The following is a 21,823-nucleotide window of genomic DNA, read 5'->3' as shown; positions in this document are numbered from 1 at the left end:
GCCCACCCCCACAGTGACACACTTCCTCCACCAAGGCCATACCTTCTAATAGTGCCACTCTCTTTGGGGGCTGTTTTCTTTCAAACCACCATACCTTCTTCTCCCCAAGCACTGTTTTTATAGCAAAAATATGGGAGAAATATCCATTATCAATAAGTCTGAAGCAGGTGCAGAGAATTTGAGGCCCTGTCTCAAACAACAACAATAATGATGACAATAATAAGAGGCAAGGTATAGTACGGCTGGATGGTGAATTCATAAGTTCCTGGTATAGTCTCTATGTTGTAGAAATGCTTATTATGTTGTTGTTTGAGTTTTTGGTGTTTTTTTTTGTTTTTTTCATGAGACAGGGTTTCTCTGTGTATACCCGACTGTCCTCAACTAGCTCTGTAGGCCAGGATGGCCTCAAACTCAAATTTGCCTGTCTCTGCCTCCTGAGTACTGGGATCAAAGGCGTGGGCCTCCACTGCCCGGCAAGATGCTTATTATGACAAAGTTTAAACAGAAGAATAAATACTGGATGTAGTGGCACATACCTCTAATCCCAACATTCAGGAGGCCAAGGCAGCAGGCTGTCTAGGAGCTCAGAGCCTGTCTCACAAAAATATCCCCAAACTACTGTATATTTAAATGGTCTCCCATTGTCCCTTCTCTTGGGCTGAGATTGCTCTTTGTCCATTCATCAGTTTTTTGGTTTTTTTTTTGTTTTTGTTTTTTTGTCCCCCCCTCCCCCCGAGAATACAATCTCCACCAAGCTATAGATCCTTAAAGAACATTATAAAAGAAGTATATTATCTTTGTTGTTGTTTCTTGAGACAGGGTTTCTCTGTGTCGTCTTGGTGCCTGTCCTGGATCTCGCTCTGTAGACCAGGCTGGCCTCGAACTCACAGAGATCTATCTGGCTCTGCCTCCCGAATGCTGGGATTAAAGGCGTGCGCCACCACCACCCGGCTTGAAGTACATTATCTTTTTCTCAAGTGGTTTATACCCTTGTGAGGAGGTGCATAATCTCCAAACTGAACATCAGGCAGTAACCAAGCAGAAAAAGACAAGGTTCAAGCGAAGAAGAGGTTCCTTGTCTTGAGCCACAACTGACTTCAAGGAAATGCTTTTGGGCGGCCTTAAAGGGAGGCTATTTGCTTGGAGGCCTTGGCGCCTAGGTGGGTTGAGGAGTTGGAGCCTGGAGCTCGATGTGGAAGCGACCGGGCGAGACTACTGGTGCTGACACTCATCACCAAGCATCTGGGACCAAAGAACTTTTCCCAGTACCCAGATCCTAAGAGACAAAGCTGGGACCAAGGGCAGAGACCATGACACCGCGTTAGCGTCTAGAGACAAGAGTTAATTTTCCCGGTCATTTGTAACCTTAACCCACTTGGGTTTTTCCTTTCCTTGTAGCCTGGTGCCGCTGGAGGATGCTTCCAGCCCGTTGGACACCATCCTATATTAGTCAGGAAACAATCGAACCAACCCCACCATCAAACATTTGGACTACAAGTCCCAGAATGCAACGCTCGGCTTAGAACGTAATCACCCAAGAGCCACCCAGCCGACCATCATGCATCGCTCCCCAAGTAGGCGGGCTCGGGAAGGGGACCGCCCCGGGTTTCTTAGGCAACTCCAATGCCGCGGCAGCATTCTCTTCCGCTTCCGCCCGGGAGGTGAGCGGCTACGCATGCGTCCCGGTGGCGTCTTTCTCCCGCGCCTGCGCTGGTGGAGGTTCCGCGTCGCCGGTAGCGGTTCCGTGCGGCGCCGGTGTCGTCTCCTCTCTCCTTTGAACGCTGAGAGCGGCAGCCTTCTGCTCTGCGGGCCTGATCTCGAAGCCCAGAGCGACGCGGCGAGATGACGGACCGGTACACCATCCACAGCCAGCTGGAGCATCTGCAGTCCAAGTACATCGGCACGGGCCACGCCGACACCACCAAGTGGGAGTGGCTGGTGAACCAGCACCGGGACTCCTACTGCTCCTACATGGGCCACTTCGACCTCCTCAACTACTTCGCCATCGCCGAGAATGAGAGCAAGGCGCGCGTGCGCTTCAACCTGATGGAGAAGATGCTGCAGCCCAGCGGGCCGCCGGCCGACAAGCCCGAGGAGAACTGAGGCGAGCGCTGGCCAGGCTTCCCCGCCGGCCAAGCCCTGGACCCCCCTCCCCTCCTCCTCCTCCTCCTCCTCCTCCTCGAGCTCCCTCCTGGATGCGTGGTCGTCCTGTGCTGTGTGGTCTTCCTTCGTCTCGGGCCTGCCTACCCGCGGACGATTCCCAACGAGTCGCCGAGAGAGAGAGAGAGAGAGAGAGACCGTCGTCGGGACCCCTGGGGACTGTGCGGGAGGAGCGGTGCTAGAACCGGCAAGCGCGGGAGAAGACCGCACGGGAGTGTTGACGCGTTTCGAGTCCGCTTTTTTTCTTCCCCATAGTCGATTGTCGTCCTTATCAATTTTATAAAGTTTAAAGTTTATCTTATCCTTTGTAGTGGATTGCCGTGTTCCTTGGGTGGGATTCGGGGAGGGTTCTGTAGATCAAGGTTTTAAGCATTCATTGCCTTCAGTCCGTTATACACACTGTTTTTGGTTTTTCGAGACAGGGTTTCTCTGTGTAGCTTTGCGCCTTTCCTGGAACTCGCATTGGAGACCAGGCTGGCCTCGAACTCACAGAGATCCGCCTGCCGGTGCCTCCCCAATGCTGGGATTAAAGGTGTGGGCCACCACCGTTATACACACTTTTATGACATATGTCTTCAGAAATGGTGAATGAATTTTTTTTCACTCATTCAGTGCTCACCAGAGCATACATTATGCCAGTCTAGAGAGAGAGAGAGAGAGAGAGAGGCTAAAGCAGATATAAGGGTTAGAAGATGCAGGTGGATCGGGGCGGCTTGAAGGATTCAGAACTTTAAATACTATGCTTATGATGCTAAGTTATTGCGATGATGACATTTGAGAAAAGACTTGAAGGAATCAAAAGAAATAGCCATGCAGAGCGTGGGAAGTTGTTTCCCTTCTAATAGGGCCTGTCAGTGCAGTGGGTTCAAGAGCAGCAGTGTGTTCGACTTCCTGAAGGCACAACAATAAATGCTATATGAGTCGCTGGGTGCACGCCTCTAATCCCAGCATCCTGGAGGCAGAGGCTGGAGAATCTCCTGAGTTCAAGATTACATCAATAAAGCCGTTGGAGTCACTCACTGGGCGTGGTGGCACACGCCTTTAATCCCAGCACTCTGGAGGCAGAGGCTGGGTGATCTCGAGTTTAATGTCGGTCTGGGTCTACAGATCGAGTTTCAGGACTGTCAGAGCTACACAGAGAAACCCTGCCTCACTGCTCCCCTCTCCCAAATGTTGCAGGAAGGGAAAGGCCATAGAACACCAGGACAGCAACAGGAAGTGGAGGCTGATAGGCAAATGCAAGGACTTTTGAAACAAGATCTGGTGCCAGTAATCCCAGCACGTGGGAGGCAGAACCAGGTGGATCTCTGAGTTTGAGGTCAGCCTGGTCTACAGAGTGAGTTCTAGGACAGGTGCAAAGCTACACAGAGAAACCCTGTCTGGGGCGGGGGAGGGCATGATCTGATGCATTTTAGAAATATGATTTCCAACCACATCTTGGGATTCCATTACACTTCTAAAAATTACTGAAGACATGGGAAGTTTTTATTTGCATTACAGCTGTTGGCATTCAACAGAAGAAAAAAACTAAATATTATACTTTTAATAATTTATTTAAAAGTAACTGTAGGTGGGCATGGTGGGACATGCCTTTAGTCCTAGCAATGGGGAGGCAGAACCAAGCTGTTCTGCTGAATTCAAGGCCAGCCTGGTCAACACAGTGAATTCAGGACAGCCAGGGCTATGTAGAGAGACCCTGTTTCAAACAAACAAAAGCAACAGTGAAGGATTTGAGGAGAGAGCTCTGGAGCTAAGTTCTCGCTGTGCAAGCACAGAGATCTGAGTCCAAATCGCCACTACTACTGTGAAAACCAGGTATAGCTCCATGGAGCTCTCTCCTCAGCGCCTTGGAGAGCTGAGACAAAAGGATAGCTAGGCCTTGCTGGCTGCTGGCTGCTGGCTGAGCTCCAGGTTCAGACCTTGAGACCCTGTCTCAAGAGGAGGGTGGCCTGGAGAGAGAACTACATGGGTAAGAGAACTGACTTCCTCAGAGGACCCTGTGGTTTGATCCTCAGCATCCACATGGCCGCTCACAACTGTAATCCAGTCCCAGTGGGTCCACTAACCATTTCCGGCATCTGCGCACAGCAGACATAAGTGCTGCACTTACATGCAGGAAAACATTCATTTATATAAAATAAAATCTGCCGGTTTAAAATAAAAAGGCACGCCTTTAATCCCAGCACTCGGGAGGCAGAGGCAGGCGGATCTCTGTGAGTTCGAGGCCAGCCTGGGCTACAGAGTGAGATCCAGGACAGGCACCAAAACTACACAAAAGACACCCTGTCTCAAAACAAACAATCAAACAAAATATCCAAAGCAAAAACAAAAGAAAGCAAAAAGGAAGAAACTTCTCTTTGCACCAGATGGAAAGCATTACAGAAAAGTACAACCAATCAAAATGCAGAGTTGTGGTGCCCAATCTCAACCCACACACCCTTCTAAAAGGTTCCTAGGCTCAGGGAGCATTTCTAAAGGGGTGGGGGTGGGGGCAGAAATAAGTCCCAGAGGATCAGGGAGTGTGCTTCGAGTGTCTCCTAGGAATGTCAGAAGCCACACTCAGAGAGTCTCACCAACATGGCAGCCTAGAGATGAACTGAATAAAGACAATAAACATGCTAAAGTAGACAGAGAAAGAGTTCACAAAAGGCCTCAACCCTCCACAAAGAACTACAGGCAACTAAGGGATGCTGAGAGAGGGAGAAGTAGTCTTCCCCAGGGAAGAGCACACCGGTTGGTTCTCCAATTCCAGTGGTCAGCTCTGAAAACATTTATAGCAGTAACATAGACTGAGCAGGTATTTAGGACACACACACTCACGTATGTATGTGTATGACAACAATGAATGGGAAAGTGGCCATGGATTTGGAAGAGCAAGGAGGAGTGTGTGTGGGGGGTGGAGGGAGGAAAGGGAAGGGGGAGATAGTATAATATAACCTCGAAAATAAAAAGTAAAACAAACAAAAAAAGGAGAGTGACGGAGTAAATGCTCTGGCCTTGAGTGTGCATAGATCGACACACCTGTACCACGTGTGCATACACCACACACAGATAATGAAACACTGAATGATAAATTTTTATGAAAACAGTTTAGCGAGAATGGCTTGCCTTCCTTCCTTCCTTCCTTCCTTCCTTCCTTCCTTCCTTCCTTCCTTCCTTCCTTCCTTCCTTCCTTCCTCTCTCTCTTTCTCTCTTTCTTGTAATTATTTATTTTTATTTTATGTACTGGTGTTTTTCCAGCATGTATGTCTGTGTGAGGGTATTAGATCTTGGAGTTAAGACAGTTGTGAGCTATCATGTGGGTGCTGGGAATTGAACCTGGGTCCTCTGGAGGAACAGTCAGGTTTTTTTTTTTTTTGTTTTTGTTTGTTTGTTTGTTTTTGAGACAGGGCCTTCTGTGTAGCCTTGGTTGTCCTGGAACTCACTTTGTAGACCAGGTTGGCCTCAAACTCAGAGATCTGCCTGCCTCTGCCTCCCAAGTGTGAGAAGAATGGTTTTAAAAATACACTTTTGCGCTGGGTGGTGGTGGTGGTGGTGGCGGCGGCGGCGGCGGCGGCGGCGGCGGCGGCGGCGGCGCTGCACGCCTTTAATCCCAGCACCCAGGAGGCAGAGGCAGGCGGATCTCTGTGAGTTCGAGGTCAACCTTGTCTACAGAGAGAGTTCCAGGACAGGCTCCAAGGCTACATTGAAACTCTTGTCTCGAAAAACAACACAAAAAAACCAACCCCCCAGACTTTTTGCTGCATATGTCTTCAGTATCTTACCTTAATAGAAGTCAGCTGGGCCTGGCGGTAGCGGTGACACACGCCTTTAATTCCAGCCAACACTCTGGAGGCAGAGCCAGGTGGATCTCCGTGAGTTCAAGGCCAGCCTGGTGTACAGAGCAAGATCCATGAAAGGTGCAAAGCTACACAGAGAAACTCTGTCAGCTGGATTCTCAAATTGGCTTCTACATTCAGACTGTTGGAGCAGATTGCTTTTAAAGATACATACTTTAAATTTTTGTTTTGTAGACCTGGGGTTAGAACTCAAGACCTTGGACATGTTGGGCAAATGCTCTAACCACGGAGCCACACCTTCAACCTCCAAAATGCTTTATGTTAAAATAAAACTACACTTGTTTTGTGTGTGTGCATCGCTTCTGTGTAGAGGTCAGTTGTGTTCTTCTACCGTCTGCCTCCCAGAGGTGGAACTCAGTTTGCCAGAGTTGTTGGTGACACCAGTACTCATTGAGCCATCTCACACTCCCCCCAAACTCATTTTTTAATAGTATGTAGTACAGAAGGAATGTTTAGCCTTTTCAAATAGTTGTTCATATTCTTAATTGATACGTCAGTACAAGCCAGCATTCATAGCTTTAAAGTGCAAATTACAATATGCAATATAAAGCTAAGTCAATGTGCCTGCTGTTCTTGTTACATTAAAATTCATTCACCTATTTTGAACTATGAACTTAAACCCTTTGTACCCAGATATTAGACTATCTATGATCAGTTATTTGGACGGTATTAGCTCACCGAGTCCAATGGGCTTCCAAATGATGACACATTTCTATGCATAAAAGATCACATTCATTGGTAATCACTCCCGTCTCATCAGGAATATATTACAGTACTGAGAAACTGCAAAACTCTGAATGCTGTTTGGTTTCAGCTTTTGCTTCAAAAGCTTGAAATGCCACCGATAGTAAATAATACGTAATTTTCCTTGAAGTACCAGACCCCTTTGATCCCTTTGATTCCCTTCCCTTTTTTTTTTTTTTTTTTTTTTCTATTTCAAAATGCTTTATTTTCACTTGGTCCCAAGATTTGGGAGGGGCTCCGGAACGGTTACAAAGCTGCCTAGAGGTTCAGGTGAAGGTCCTGAGGCAGGGGAGGGAGCCCCTTGGAAGGTGACATCTCCTAGTCATTCATGCTTGAGAGTGAGCCTCTTGAAGAGGTACTCGCCCAGAGATGGCGAGGGCACACCAGTCTGTGCTGGCTTCGGCCCAGCCACCCTGCGGAGGAAGCTCATCTTCTTGATGAGCTTCACCTCCTCACCCAGGAAGTGGTTTTCCAGGAAGTCACCGAGGTGAGGATCTGTGCGAGCAGAAGCCAGGGCATGAAGATCCAAGAGGGCCTGGTTCAGGTTCTTCTCCAGGGTCAAGGCAGCTTCCATGGCCTCCTGGGATTTACCCCACTTACCTTGAGATGGCTTCTGCACGTCCTGGAATAGTGCGCAGAGGCCTCCGTGTTCGTTCTGCATCTTCAGCAGCCGCTGAGCGCCCTTGAGCTTCTCCTCTGCCAATTCGAGGAAGAAGTGGCCTATAGCCTCCAGAGCCACGTCATCCAGGTCAAAATTGTAGCCCAAAGTGAGGTAGGTGTAGGAAGCCCGCAGGTGCAAGTTGACCAGGAGGTTCCCTGCAGCTTCCACTTTGGTGGAATAATTCTGACGGAACTGGGAGCTCATGGCTGATACGCAGTATGGAGCTAACCACGAAGAGAAGGTGCTGGTTGGCCCTAGGAGCCGCAGGCTTCGAGGAGATGGTCCCAGAGGCTGCGACTGGGAGACACTTAGAGGTGGCTGGAAGCTAACAAAGGGAGTCCCCGGGTCTGCTCCGTCCAAACACTGTTGAAGCAAGACCCAGACACGGGATCTCCGGGTGCTGCCCTTTGATTCACTTTCAAAAACCAATCTGCCAAATGCCCAAGTCTGCAAGTTACACTGTAGGACTGGGCAAGCAGCTCTGCAGCAGAGTGCCTCCCTAGTGTGCCTGAGGCCCTGGGTGTGCCCCCCAGTAATGTAAACATAGGAAACCAACATAACACTAGAGTTGCTTTCTTCGTGCGGAAAAAAAATGAGGACGGTCTGCATCAAGGGTTAAAATGTCGTAAAGTTAGTGATCTTAGGGCTTTATCAAGGACTCCCCGTCCCCCCAAATGCTGTATGTAGCCTAGGCTGGCCTCAGTGGCCGCCAGTTCCTTACCCTCTTGCCCCAGCCTCTTGAGTTGCTGCGTTAGAGGCATGTCCAGTTGTCTGCCTTTCAGCACAGACACTCTTGTCAATGAAACAGTTCTAACTGCACTTACTGATCAGGTGAGGCAGAATACACCCATTAGAAGTATAATTTGACGCCATTGTCTTGATTCACACCAATCACAGCTGTCGTTGATGTTGCTTTTGTATAATCTGTGCAAATATTAACTGTGCAAAAAGTTAATAAACTCCAGTTTTTATTATGAGAAGCATTTGACTTTACAGATTCCCTGAAATGCCTTTTACAGCAATTTTACTGATTTTCCTGAGTGACTGATAGTGGATTAAATAATAGTTATTTGGGTATTTGACAGACATTTTCTCAAAAATGAGTGAAATGAGCCATCACTTCAGGAGAGCTCCTAAATTACTGCATCAGAGGGCTCCTGTGGCTGCCGCATTGAGAGTAGACAGGCGAAGTGAAAGGGAACAGATTGTAAGTGTTCATGCAATTAAAGTGTCAACACTAATGCATCACCCCACCCCCGCTCACCTCAGAGAGTAAAAGTTAAGCTGTAAATCACGGTTTCATAAAACCCGACCCAGGAATACAAATTGTTGTTCCAGGGAACTCTTGGTGGAGGCTGCAGGAACAGACTGAGAGAGATGGCAGCTTGCACTGGAGAGGAAGAAGAAAGGCCTAGACCTATAGGATGAAATAACATATGTGCTAACCCAGTGGTTCTCAACCTGTGGGTCACGGCCCCTCTGGAGATCAAATGTCCCTTACACTGGGGTCGCCTATGACCATCAGGAAACACAGATAATTTATATTACCATTAATAACAGTAACAAAATCACAGTTATGAAGTATCAACAAAGATAATAAGGCACTGTATTAAAGGGTCGCAGCATTAGGAAGGTTGAGAACCACTCTGTTAAACTAAGGAGTGCATACATCAGAACTGCAGAATTTGAGGAGGGACTTAGTACTTTTGAGAAAGGCTTCCATAAGCTAGTTAGGGTTTGAATTGTAAAAATGACATGAAGGCAAAGACTTTAGTCTGTTTTCTTAACTGATTTGTTTCAAGCATCTAGAACAGTGTCTGGCATATCCCAAGGTGTTCAGTAAATGCTTCCTGTTCAATATGGAAAGAAAGGACTTACGATAATAAGATTATAATAGATAATCTATTGTGATTCCTGTGCTTCAAGCATTCTTCACTAAGACAGGCCATACTGAAGAAACAGATCATGGAATGCATCTTACCATCACAACAGTCCTAGCTAACACTGAGCACTTCATGGTTTAGTTTATACAATCTTTATTTAACACATGGAAGAGACTCGGGAAAATTAATTTACCCAGAGTTATATCATAGCTAAGCCTGGATATTATTATTAATTATCTGAACATTTATTATTACTATTATTATTATTTTAGCTAATCCTGGATGATGATTATTATTAGCTGTGCTGGTTAACTTTTTGTCAACTTGATACAAACTAATGTCATCTAGAAAGAGGAAACCTTGACTGAGAAAATGCCTCCAGGCTGGAGAGATGGCCCAATGGTTAAGAGCACTGACTGCTCTTCCAGAGGACCTGGATTCAATTCCCACCAACCACATGGCAGCTCACAACTGTCTGTAACTCCAGTTCCAGGGGACCCAACATCCATGGCAAAACACCAATGTACATAAAGAATAAATAAATTTTAAGGGGGGCTGGAGAGATGGCTCAGAAGTTAAGAGCACTGGCTGCTCCTCCAGAGGTCCTGAGTTCAATTCCCAGCAACCACATGGTGGCTCACAACTATCTGTAATGAGATCTGGTGCCCTCTTCTGGCCTGTAGGGATACATGCAGACAGAACACTGTATACATAATAAATAAATTTTTAATAAAAAAAGAAATGAAATGAAAATGCCTCCATCAGACTGGTCTGTAGGCAAATCTGTGGGGCATTTTCTTGACTAATGATTGATAGAGGAGGACTCACCCACTGTGGGTGGTGCCACCCTGGGGAGGTGGTCCTGGAAGATATAAATAAGGTGGTTGAGGGTTGGAGAGATGGTTTAGTGATTAAGAGCACTAGCTGCTCTTCCAGAGGACCTGGGTTTGATTCCCAGCATGTCTAAGACAACGTACAACCTCCTGTAACTCCAGAGGATCTGATGCCCTCTACTGGCTGCCCTGGGCACCTGGCATACATTTGGTATACAAACATGCACGAAAGCAAAACACACATACACATAATAAATACATAATATTTTTGCTGTCATTTTAAAATTTAATAAAATAGATAATTTCATTACATAGAGTGTCAAATCTATCCACTCATTGTTAAAGTTTTAGAAATATGTTCCATAAAAGCTTGGTATTTGATTGGGAATTAATCAACTATAACATTTCTGCAGGTACAGAGTTCCCACCTTTACCTCCATTCTTATTTTGAAAAATACAGAAAAGTGCAAAAAATAAGATATGCTATCTGGGCTGGAGAGATGGCTCAGAGGTTAAGAGCACTGACTGTTCTTTCCAAAGGTCCTGAGTTCAATTCCCAGCAACCACATGGTGGTTCACAACCATTTGTAATGAGATCTGGTGCCCTCTTCTGGCCCGCAGGCACACATGCTGCATACATAATAACTAACTAACTAACTAAACAAGCAAGCAAGCAAGTAAATAAATAAATAAATAAATCTTAAAAAAAAAAAAAGATATGCAGCCGGGCGGTGGTGGCACATGCCTTTAATCCCAGCACTCAGGAGGCAGAGGCAGGTGGATCTCTGTGAGTTCGAGGCCAGCCTTGGCTACCAAGTGAGTTCCAGGAAAAGGCACAAAGCTACACAGAGAAACCCTGTCTCGAAAAACAAAAAAAACAAAAAAACAAAACAAAACAAAACAAAACAAAAAAGATATGCTATCCATGTAACACAACTGAAAGCCAGCCAGTATCTTCACATATTTACTTGAAGTCTTTAAGAGAATGAATGCTTATATAAAATGAACACCAGAGAATTCATACCAAAGGGGAAGAAGTTTGTATGATTAGAAGCCTGCACTCTGTGGTGATATTGTGTCCCCCAATATATTGTGCACCCTAATAAGCTTATCTGGGGTCAGAGAACAGAACAGCCACTAGACAGACATAGAGGCCAGAAAATGGTGGCACTGACACCTTTAATCCTAGCATTCCAGAGGCAGAGATCCATCCAGATCTCTGTGAGTTCAAGGCCACACTGGAAACTGCCAGGCATGGTGACACACACTTTTAATTCCAGGAAGTGATGGCAGGAAGCAGAAAGGTATATAAGGCATGAGGACCAGGAACTAGAGGCTTTTAGCAGCAGTTCAGCTGAGATCCATTTGGATGAGGACACAGGAGGCTTCCAGTTTGAGGAAACAAGATTGACTGAGGAGTTGGCGAGGTGAGGTTGGCTGTAGCTTGCTCTTTTTCTGTGATCTTTCAGCATTCACGCCAATACCTGGTTCCAGGTTTGTTTTTATTAATAAGATCTTTTAAGATTCGTGTTACAGCACTCGCTGAACATAACAGGAAATGAAAGCAGTGCTGGAACTTTGAACACTGTTATCTACAACTCAGAGGGGAAAACAGGCCTGATACCGCTATCAGCCTAGACCTGAAATCTTCACCAGTCTAATAAGACAGCTGTATAGAAGAAACAAAATCAGTTATATGATCATACAGTAATGTGTAACGTAATTTCAAGAGGACAGAAATGATAGAATGATAACTGCACATTTACCAGGATTTAGAATAGTGCTTCGGATGAACACGAAGACTAACTATGCTTCGGATGATGAACACCAAGACTATGTTTGGAAGCAAATTGTTCTCTGAGGAGCAAAGCTACACGCCAGAAATGATAAGCAACAGTAAATGTAAAATATATGGAAATTGAAAGCAAAAAACTAAAAACGACAACAACAAAAATCCAAAAACAAAAACAAAAAAGAAAAAAGAAAGATAAAGGTAGCTGAGTGTAAGCCTGTGGAGAAAGCCAGTTACAACATTACCATGCTCCACTACTCTCTCCAGGTTCCTGACTTGAACTCCTGTGTTCACTTTCCTCCACGGTGGATGCTAAGCTGTCTGGTGAAATTCATCCTTCCCTGTAGTTAGAGGTTTTTTTTTTTTGGTCTAGCCCACGGTTAGAACAAATTTTTTTTTTATCTGTCAGTTTCATAGTTGTTTAGACTCAATCGAGTAAACATATAGGGATTTATATTGTTTATCAACTGTATGGCCATGGCAGGCTTTTTGTTGTTTATTTTTTTTATCTTAAATTAACCCATTTTTATTAATCTATAAGTTGTCACGTGGTTCCTGGCTTATCGGTATCTTAACGTGTTGTTTGTTATGGCGGCGGCTGGTAGTGTCTCTCTGACTTAGCCTTTTATTTTTACAATTTTTTTTGTTTGTCCCACTTATATGTTTTGTCTGGCTGCTGGCCAATCAGTGTTTTATTTATTAACCAATCAGAGTAACATATTTGACATACAGAACATCTCATAGCACTTCCCCCCCCCTTTTTTAAAGGAAGGTTTTAACTTTTACATAGTAAAATTATAGATAACAAAACAATTATTAAAAAAGAATTACAGTTATAATATCCAGTTTATTTATAATAATTAGTTTATTTGTATTTGGCAAAATTAAAGAAGATACCCTATCTATTTTATATTTGTGAGTCTAAGGTTTCATATCTAACTTATCTTTTATCATAACTAAGGAAAATTATAATTAGTCTTTAACTACATCAAAGACCCCAAAAGGATATACTATTACCTGAGAAACAGGAGAAGGATGTAAGCAACTTTTGGGAGTCTTGTAGGGTAGACAGAGATAGCTGGCAGCCTGGACAGTCACCTAATGTTCCTTTGTAAAATTGGGGCATCTGTCTTTAGCGAATAGGCCTAGAATCTTTTAGTCATTTTTTTTTTAGTGTCCTATAGAATGTCTGGCAGTTTCCTCTGTGAATCAGGAACCTGAAGGACCATTTTGCAAATCAAAGTTCAGTGGTCACCTTTCTATGGGTCTTGTATGTCCAGCTAATCAAGCAGTCCAGGCAAGAACAGTTTCTTGCCCAAATGGCTATTTTTGTCAAGAAGAAGATAAACTCCATATAGAGTGTCTTTGATGCCCATCCTCCTCTCTGAAGTAAATCTGGTGCTGTCAGAAGCAGACATGTCTCATTGTCCAGAAAGTCTAAATTTTTAAAACATTTTAAATGTCATATTTTATAGGTCTTTGAAATGTTTGAAGATTACCTGTCTATCTGAAATATATCTATGTATACCTAGAAAACTTAACATGACTATAAGTTTGACTATCATAGAAGACTAATTGATCTGTATTTTTAAATTATTCATTATAATTTTAAATGAGTTACATAAACATAATACCTCAAACGGGAATAGAACTATATATATACAGTATAACAAAATTAAGTTTAAACTTGTATCAACAAACTAAAATCTATACCAATGTAAAACATTTTAAACAAGTCGCTCTTTAAAAGTAGGTTTAATAATCTATCCTTTTATCCTATCATATCTATATCACTTCCCTTCTCCTTGCTGCTTCCGTCATGGTGTTTATCACCACAACAGAAAGCAAACTGGAATATCAACTAAGCCTAGATTATCATTACTAACTGAGTCTGGATTCCAACCAGATTTTCTAGCAGAAAAAAAAGTCTAAATCTCAACTGCATAATTTAACACAGAAAAATAATATTAGAATAGTTTAGTGCTTTTTGTTTGGTGGTGGTGGCGGCTTTTTGTTTGTTTTCAGACAGGATTTTATTGTGTAGCCCTGGCTGTCCTGGAAGTCGCTTTGTAGAGCAGGCTGACTTGGAAGTCACGGAGCTCCTGCCTGCCTCTGCCTCCCAGGTTCCAGGACTGAAGGAGTGCACCACCACCTCTGACTCAAGTCGTCAGTTACTGTCTCAGACTTTCAAGGTAGAGCTGTTGAAGCCTTAGTGGCTTATTTGAATCAAGGAGTGTGAGAACATATGAGGTATCTCATCTACTAAATCCGAACCGTACGTATATTTATCAGTAAAAGTGGCAACGACACTCCCAGTGGGGACAGTAATTTTGTGCTAAAAATTTTCATTCAAGGGTCTGAAAGTAAAGTGCATCTCAGGAACCAAAGTGCGGTCCTGATGTAGTTAGTTGTTTCGGGCACCCTTAGAGCAATGTCTTCATCAAACACTGGAGGGCAGTAAAGGATAGGGATTACATTTGTGAACCACACCGAACAAAGAGTCCTGCTTACTTCAGATAGGACTCAAGTTTCTGTGCCTTGTCACCAGGCGAATGCAGTTTTGAAACCGTTGATAAACTATAGCGCACTGGGCAAGTTTTCATTAGATAAGCAGGTATCATCCTTCTCTCTTACTGATCACTGTGGATGCTCGCAAGGACGGATGAGACACAGATCCCACCCGCGAGCAGATATAATTTGGCAACACATAGTGGTACAGAAATAACTGATCCATAACTAACAGCCGGGGGTGGGGTTGGAGTGGGTGGGATGGGGTCCAGGGTGGGGGGAGGTTTAGGAAAAAGAGTCTAGGTGTTTTTAGGTAGATGTTATTGAGATTATTGAACACTACCAAGGAGGGAGAACATGTTAAGATAGGCTTATTGAATGGGGCATGGTAATCCTAGCACTCAGGAGGAAGAGGCAGATGGATCTCTGAGTTAAAGGCCAGCCTGGTCTACAGAGCAGGTTCTAGGACAGCCAGGGCTACAGAGAAACCCTGTCTTGAAAAACCAAAAAATAAAAATTAAAATATAAAATAAATAAATAAAAGAAAGGTGTACTGAATAGGACTTTTTATTCTGTTGTTTTGAGACAGGGTCTCACTCTATAGCCTACAAGGACCTAGAATTGACTAGGTAATCAAGAGCTGGGGTTATAGGTATGTGCCATACCACGCCTGTCTTGACCAGGACAACCGGGGAATGAGACAGGATTTCTACAGATCAAAACAAGGATGTTTTGAGTCTCTGGGGTTATTACCACTATCCAAGGAAGAAAAATCAAATCTGCCTTCTCCACTTCAAAACTGTTCTATTACTTTTCTTTGTTTATTATTTTTGAGGCAGAGTCTTTCTATGTAACTTCCTGCCCTAAGATTATAAGCATGTCCACCATGCCCAAGTCAAAACTTCTAAGTCCCTTGCCCACTTTTTTCTTTCTTTCTTTTCTTTTTTTTTTTTAAAGATTTATTTATTTATTTTGTATACAGCATATATGACTGCTGGCCAGAAGAGGGCACCAGATCTCATTACAGATGGTTGTGAGCCATCATGTGGTTGCTGGGAATTGAACTCAGGACCTCTGGAAAAGAAGTCAGTGCTCTTAACCTCTGAGCCATCTCTCCAGCCCCTTGCCCACTTTTCTAAGATAGAGTCTTATATTGCCCAGGTGCTGGCTTTGAACTCCTGATCCTCCTGCCTTGGCCTTCTGAGTTCTGAGGTTGCATATGTGTACCCCCATGCCTGGTTTACAACTTCTTACTATGATTTAAAGGATTTCCTAGTCTTTGGCCCCTGCTTTCACAAAGCTAGAAAAGCAAGTTCCAGCTCCTAGGACGACAGCAATCATGTTTGTTAGGACTTGTCAAGTGTCACTCTACCCAAGATTCCCACAGTGTGATCTCAGTTAATCTTCTCGGCAAACTCAAGCAGCCTATTAGGCCATTAGACCAATAAGCAAACACATTTCAGTTGTTTGCCTACTCTCACTGGGCAAGCAAGCAGTTGAGCAGCAGGTTACCATGGGGTCTTGTTCCAACATCCAGGCTCTACAGCACAGGCAAAGGTTTCTAGAGATGGGTTTTACAGAATTCCAATTCCTTGAAAATGTGTGAGCAGCTCCCCAGTGTGGTGGGGTGATGAGAGGAATGTTTGGTAATTAAAAAATTTGAGGCCAGGCAGTAGTGGTGCACGCCTTTAATTCCAGCACTCAGGAAGCAAAGGCAGGTGAATCTCTTGTGAGTTCGAGGCCAGCCTGGTCTACAGAGTGAGTTCCAGGACAACTAGGGCTACACAGAGAAACCAGGTCTCAAAACCAAACCAAACTGAATTTAAGAACAGAAAAATGATGTGTTCCACCCTGGGCTTCCAGAAGATGGCTCTGGTGGTAGTGTGTAGAGTGGAACTCAGGCCCACAGATAAGTCCCCTTTCTCAGACTGTAATCTCTCTGTGAAAGTGAGTACCTTTGCGAATAAAAAATAGTTTTGTTCTCATCTCCCTCTCTCTCTCTCTCTCTCTCTCTCTCTCTCTCTCTCTCTCTCTCTCTGTATCTGTGAGACTAATAACTTTAAAATATTAGAAAGAGCAGGATGTGGTGGCGCACACCTATGATCCCAGTACTCAGGAGGCAAAGGCAGGCAGATCTCTGTGAATTGGCAGCCACCCTGGTCTACACAGTGAGGCCCAATCTTAAAAAAGAGTATGGGGGGGGAGGAATGAGGCATTAATTATATTCTACAAATTAAGTATCTAAGGCTCATTTTTTTCCAGGATAAGAGTAAGAAAAATAAAAGCTAAAAAGGCAGCGTTACTGTGAATTCTGGAAATTTGAGTCAGTGTCTGGGAGATGCTTGCCCGGCTGCCTCAACAGCCCGTGATCTGGCCACTGGTTGGTCTACATCACAGAGGTGACAATCAATTTAATTAGCCTTTCCTCCCACTTCTCACATTTTCCCCAGACTCTCCACGCTCTACATCTTCCTCACAGGCCCTCCACATGTGCATCTTCATGTCACTGTGCCACTTAACCCCGTAATGGTAAAAGCTGCCCAGTGGGTCGGGATGGTGGTGGTGGGGGGGGGAAGACTCCAACTCATGGAAGACAAACGTTCGGCTGCAAAGGGCCTTTTGAAGTGCTGTCACTTTGATCTGGGTTGCCTCCAGGCCTGCGTATTCTCTGCTTCTGCATGTCTTGCCCACTGTCCCCAGCTGTCCCCAGCCGGCACTCTTGTCACTCCGTCCTCACTGCTTCAAAGAGCCTTAGCCTTCTCTTCCCATGTCTTTTCATAACAGTGGCCTTCAAAGCAGAAATGTCTTCATAGTGTAAAAAAAAAAAAAAAAATTGAGGTAGGATTAAAAAAAGAGAGAATGGGAGTAGAGAGAACACAGGAGGTAATTTTAGGGGCTGTAATGCAACATTAGAGAGCGTTAAGGGTTTTCTCTTCCTCGCCCTCCCATTCCTCAGGTCCAAGCCCTCAGCTAGCTCTGGCCCCTGGTTCATCTCCACTTCTTTCAGCTCTGTAAATTTTCCTACCTGACATTACAGATATTATACTTCATTGATCTTTGATATGGGGACAAAATGTTTTGTCCTTACAACAAACAGACACAAAGCAAGACCTTGAGAATGCAAAGTGAGGACTCGGCTACCTCTGAGCTGTTCCACCAGCTGAAGTGCTTTCTACAATTAAAAATAAATATATAAAGAGCAATAATATATTCTTTCTATTCCAAATTAACTAGCGCTTATCCTTATCAATTTCCTACTTTATTTTAAAATGAAGTGTTAAATATATATACATATGTGTGTGTCTGTGTCTGTGTGTAAATTATATGTGTGTGCATGTGGCACCCTACTTTCAAAGAACAAAAAGAAGCATTGCAGATAAAATTAATGTCTTCTGCTGGGACCCTTCTTTTCCCAGCATTTCCTCTCTCCACATAGCCATCTGCTAAAGCAATCCTTCACTTCTGGGAGCATTTACCAACATTTATTTATATCTAGGAACTGCTATTATTATTATTATCAGGAATTATGATTCTGTTTATGGAACTATGTGAATCAAATTGACGGCTTTTCAAAAAGCTAAACAAGGAATTGATGTATTTTCTTAGTTTCCTTCCTATCACTGTGATAAAATAGCCGACAGAAGCAGCTTGAAGGAGAAAAGTTGACGTTGGCTTACAGTTCCAGAGGACACAGTCCATGGTGGGTAAGATACGGTAACAGGAGCATGAGACAGACCACTCACATTTCATTAGCAGAGGAAGCAGAGGGAGACTTTGGAGTGGGGTCAGGTTATAAAACCTCAAAAACTCTCCCTCACAACTCCCTCTCAATTGACTTCCTCTGCAAGGCTCCCCCTTTCAAAGGTTCCATAGCCTTCCCAAAGAGCTGGGGACTGTCCTGGTTGGTTTTATTTGTTTGTTTGTCAACTCGATACAAGTTCCAGTTATCTGATAAGAGAGAACCACAACAGAGGAAATGTATCCCTAAGACTGGCCTGTAGACAAGCCTGTGAGCTGTTTCCTTACTTGGTATGGGAGGTCCATCCCATTGTGGGTGGTGCCATCTGTGGTCAGGTGGTCCTGGACTCTGTAAGAAAGCAGGCTGAGCAAGCCATGAGGAACAAGCCACTAAGTAGCACCCCTCCATGGCCTCTGCATCAGCTCCTGCCTCTAGATTCCTACCCAGACTTCCTTGGATGGGAGTATAACCAGTAAAATGATATTAACCCTTTCCTCCCCAAGGTGCTTGTGGCCATGATGTTTTATCACAGCAATAGAAACCCTAACTAAGACAGGGGTCATGTGTTGAAACACCTGGAGGAGACCCTATGGGGGACTTTTCACATTTAAACCCAAACGAATATGATTTGGTAATTCTCTTCCTCGGCATATATCAAAAGGAAAGGAAACGGAGCATTTAAACAGGCATTACATGCTGATGTCCGATGCAGCATTGGCTGCGGTTACCAAAAAGTGGAAACAACCCCCACACCTGCCAGCTGAGGAATGAAGAAGAAACAGAGTGTGGAATGTGTGTAGACCACAACCTTCTTCAGTCACAGAAAAGAATCAAGTTCTGATGGATGAGTGCCGGAGGCATCGTGCTCACAGAAGCACGAGAAGCTGAGTGTGGATCCTTAACACCAGGTAAAAAGCTGATGCAGCACTGTGCATCTGTATCCCCAGAGCTGGGGAGGCAGAGACAGGAGGATCTCTGGGGCTCGCCACTGGCCAGCATCATCATCATCAATAATAATAATAATAATAATAATAATAATAATAATGTAACAGTGTCCATTGCTACCTGTCCCCTGATGTATACACAAACTTATGCACACCAATATGTACTCACATACATGTACACACACTCACACACACAAGAAAAACCCTAAGCAGAGATCAGTCGTGGACTTTTTCATCTATTAAGTCCCGAATGAAACTCTAATGTTCCACAATGCATTAAAATCCACCTATAAGCAGTTTGCATCCTTCCAAGCTTAGCAAGAGCAGTAGTTTCATGTTTGTTTGTTTGTTTGTTTGTTTTTTCTGTTTTGATGGTTGTTTGGTTGGTTTCTTTGTGCCTCAATGCCTCTGGAGGAATCACACATGTATCCTATCAGGAGACACATGGATAAAGTATGAGGACTGTCAGTCACTCAAATAACTTCATGATCTCACATAAAAGAGAGCACATATTTACATAGCCTCACGCTAAGTAAATCTCAAATATATTTTTGATTGAATAAGAAATGTCACAATTCTTGTTTTTCCAATTACTCATTGAAGTGACTTTTAAAACTTATTAAAAAAAAACTTCTAAAAAACTGTGTGTGCACACACTGTGAGCACACTGATGTCACAGCATGCAAATGGAGGTCAGAGAACAACTTGAGAGAGTCAGGTCTTTCCTACCATAGGGGTCCTGGGGGAGTTCTTGATGTTCTGTGATAAGAAGCTTCACAGATAATTAATGCAATGAAATAAATCTCTCTCTCTCTCTCTCTCTCTCTCTCTCTCTCTCTCTCTCTCTCTCTCTCTCTCTCTCCTCTCTCTCTCTCTCTGTCTTCTTTTTTTCCAGAGTCTCATATATCCAAGGCTGGACTTGAACTTTCTGTGTAGCCAATGACGACTTTGAAGCCCAGGTCCTTCCACCTTCCCTGCTTGGGTGCTGAGATTATCAGCACACACCCTCATGCCCAGCTAGCCAGAATATTTTTAACCTATTTCAGCTCCCAAACATCTTTAGAATTTAGACTCTAGGACATACGGGGCCAAAAAATTTCATGAATCTTTGACGTTTTGTGTCATAGAGACAGGTATTTTTAAGGTAGTAAGTGGGCATAATTGCATAAAGAATTCCATAGTTTGATAGCAGAGCTGTGTTTTTTTCTTAGATAAAATTGGATTAGTGGGGAATTGAGTGCTAAATACTATGCATGTGTTGTGTGGTCACAGCAGGGAGTTATAGGAGCTCATCATCTGTGCTAGAAACACTGAGGGCTGGGGATGTAGCTTGGTTGGTAGTACTTTCCTGGCTTGAACATGGCTTTGGGTTCAATCACTAGTAGTTCAAGTTCACAAAACTAGGTGTGGTGCCACAGCCCATAATCCCAGCACGTGAGGTAGACGCCTCAGCAGGGTCAGATATTCAAAGTCAGTCTTGGCTACATAGTAAGTTCAAGGGAAGCCTTGAATACATAAGACCCAAGAGTGTGAGAACAAATAGATACACACACACACACACACACACACACACACACACGAGAGAGAGAGAGAGAGAGAGAGAGAGAGAGAGAGAGAGAGAGAGAGAGAGAGAGAGAGAGAGAGGGGAGAGCCAGCAGAACCATGTTTAATTCATTAATTAGATTAGAGTTTGTAAAGGGCCTGTCACAGACCAGCATAACTGGAATTAGGGCCCTAGCATTTATATCAAAGTTGAGTGTGGTGGTGCTTATCTGTAATCTGAGTACTGGGATGCCTAGGCAGGTAGATGGATCCCTGGAGCTGGCCAGCCAGTCTAGTCAATTGGTTTGGTCAATGAGACCCTGTCTCAGAGTATAAAGTGGGGAGTACTACAGGAGACACCTGATGCTGACTTCTGGCCTCCACATGCACGCACACATGTGTGCACATGTGCCTGCAATACAACTCTGTGTCCTAGACGGAGGAGATATCTTAGTAAGTGCTTGACATACTGTTTTTTGACACTATTCCTGGGGAGACGTGGACAGATACCCACTGACTACAGATAGGGAACTGATGGCAGGCTAAAGTATGGTTACCACAGAAGTCAAACATGGTGAACCAGAATTTTATTGGGGTTACTTACATAAATATGGGTGGAGAGTCACTTACAGGAGCATAAATTATTCAGAGACAGCTGCATCCTCAAAGCTCATCCCTGCATGGGTTGAGCACAAAAACTGGAGAATGAGTATACTACTTTACCTTCAGGCAGATCAACAGGTTGCAGTGTCCCTTCCAGATAGTTCAGCTGGTCTGAGCCTCTTCCAGGCAGCTTAGTTGGTCTCTGCTTCTTTTAGGCAGCTCACCTTACCTGAGGGTGTCTCAGCAGCCTTTATTGCTTATATATATATATATGCCTGGGAAGGAAGTGGCTTAGTGAATCTGGTCAGTTTCAGGGACTTCCTGAAGCTATTTGAGTTGTTTGCTTCCTGAGCATAAGGAGCTTCTCTGCAGGAGGGAATGTTTTACAGGCCCTCGCAGTAGTGGTTCTCAACCTGGGGGCCATGACCCCTTGGGTCAAATGACATTTTCTTTTTTTTTGGGGGGGGGGTTCAAGACAGGGTTTCTCTGTAGCTTTGGAGCCTGTCCTGGACTCGTTCTGTAGACCAGGCTGGCCTCGAACTCACAGAGATCCACCTGCCTCTGCCTCCCGAGTG

General features: G+C 44.2%; 2 protein-coding genes across 2 annotated transcripts; one reads left to right on the top strand and one right to left on the bottom strand.

Annotated features, from left to right (window-relative positions):
• Positions 1-1,694: 1,694 nt before the first annotated feature.
• Positions 1,695-2,461, top strand: Sf3b5 (splicing factor 3b subunit 5). Its single transcript, XM_006976678.3, has one exon. The coding sequence runs from the start codon at positions 1,843-1,845 to the stop codon at positions 2,101-2,103; it is 261 nt and encodes an 86-aa protein (XP_006976740.1). The 5' UTR covers positions 1,695-1,842; the 3' UTR covers positions 2,104-2,461.
• A 4,604-nt stretch (positions 2,462-7,065) lies between these two features.
• LOC102922860 (ferritin light chain 1-like) lies at positions 7,066-7,771 on the bottom strand. Its single transcript, XM_042262001.2, has one exon. It carries the CDS (start codon positions 7,606-7,608, stop codon positions 7,066-7,068), a length of 543 nt encoding a protein of 180 aa, XP_042117935.1. The 5' UTR covers positions 7,609-7,771.
• Positions 7,772-21,823: the final 14,052 nt, after the last annotated feature.

Source organism: Peromyscus maniculatus, chromosome 16 (assembly GCF_049852395.1).
Source record: "Peromyscus maniculatus bairdii isolate BWxNUB_F1_BW_parent chromosome 16, HU_Pman_BW_mat_3.1, whole genome shotgun sequence".
NCBI lineage: Eukaryota > Metazoa > Chordata > Mammalia > Rodentia > Cricetidae > Peromyscus > Peromyscus maniculatus.
The sequence above is the reverse complement of the archived record's forward strand: the minus strand, read 5'-3'. Positions and strand labels throughout refer to the sequence as shown.

Bases quoted from the DNA above. Each gene is read 5' to 3' on its own strand.
- LOC102922860 (XM_042262001.2), bottom strand. From the start codon at position 7,608: ATGAGCTCCCAGTTCCGTCAGAATTATTCCACCAAAGTGGAAGCTGCA.
- Sf3b5 (XM_006976678.3), top strand. From the start codon at position 1,843: ATGACGGACCGGTACACCATCCACAGCCAGCTGGAGCATCTGCAGTCC.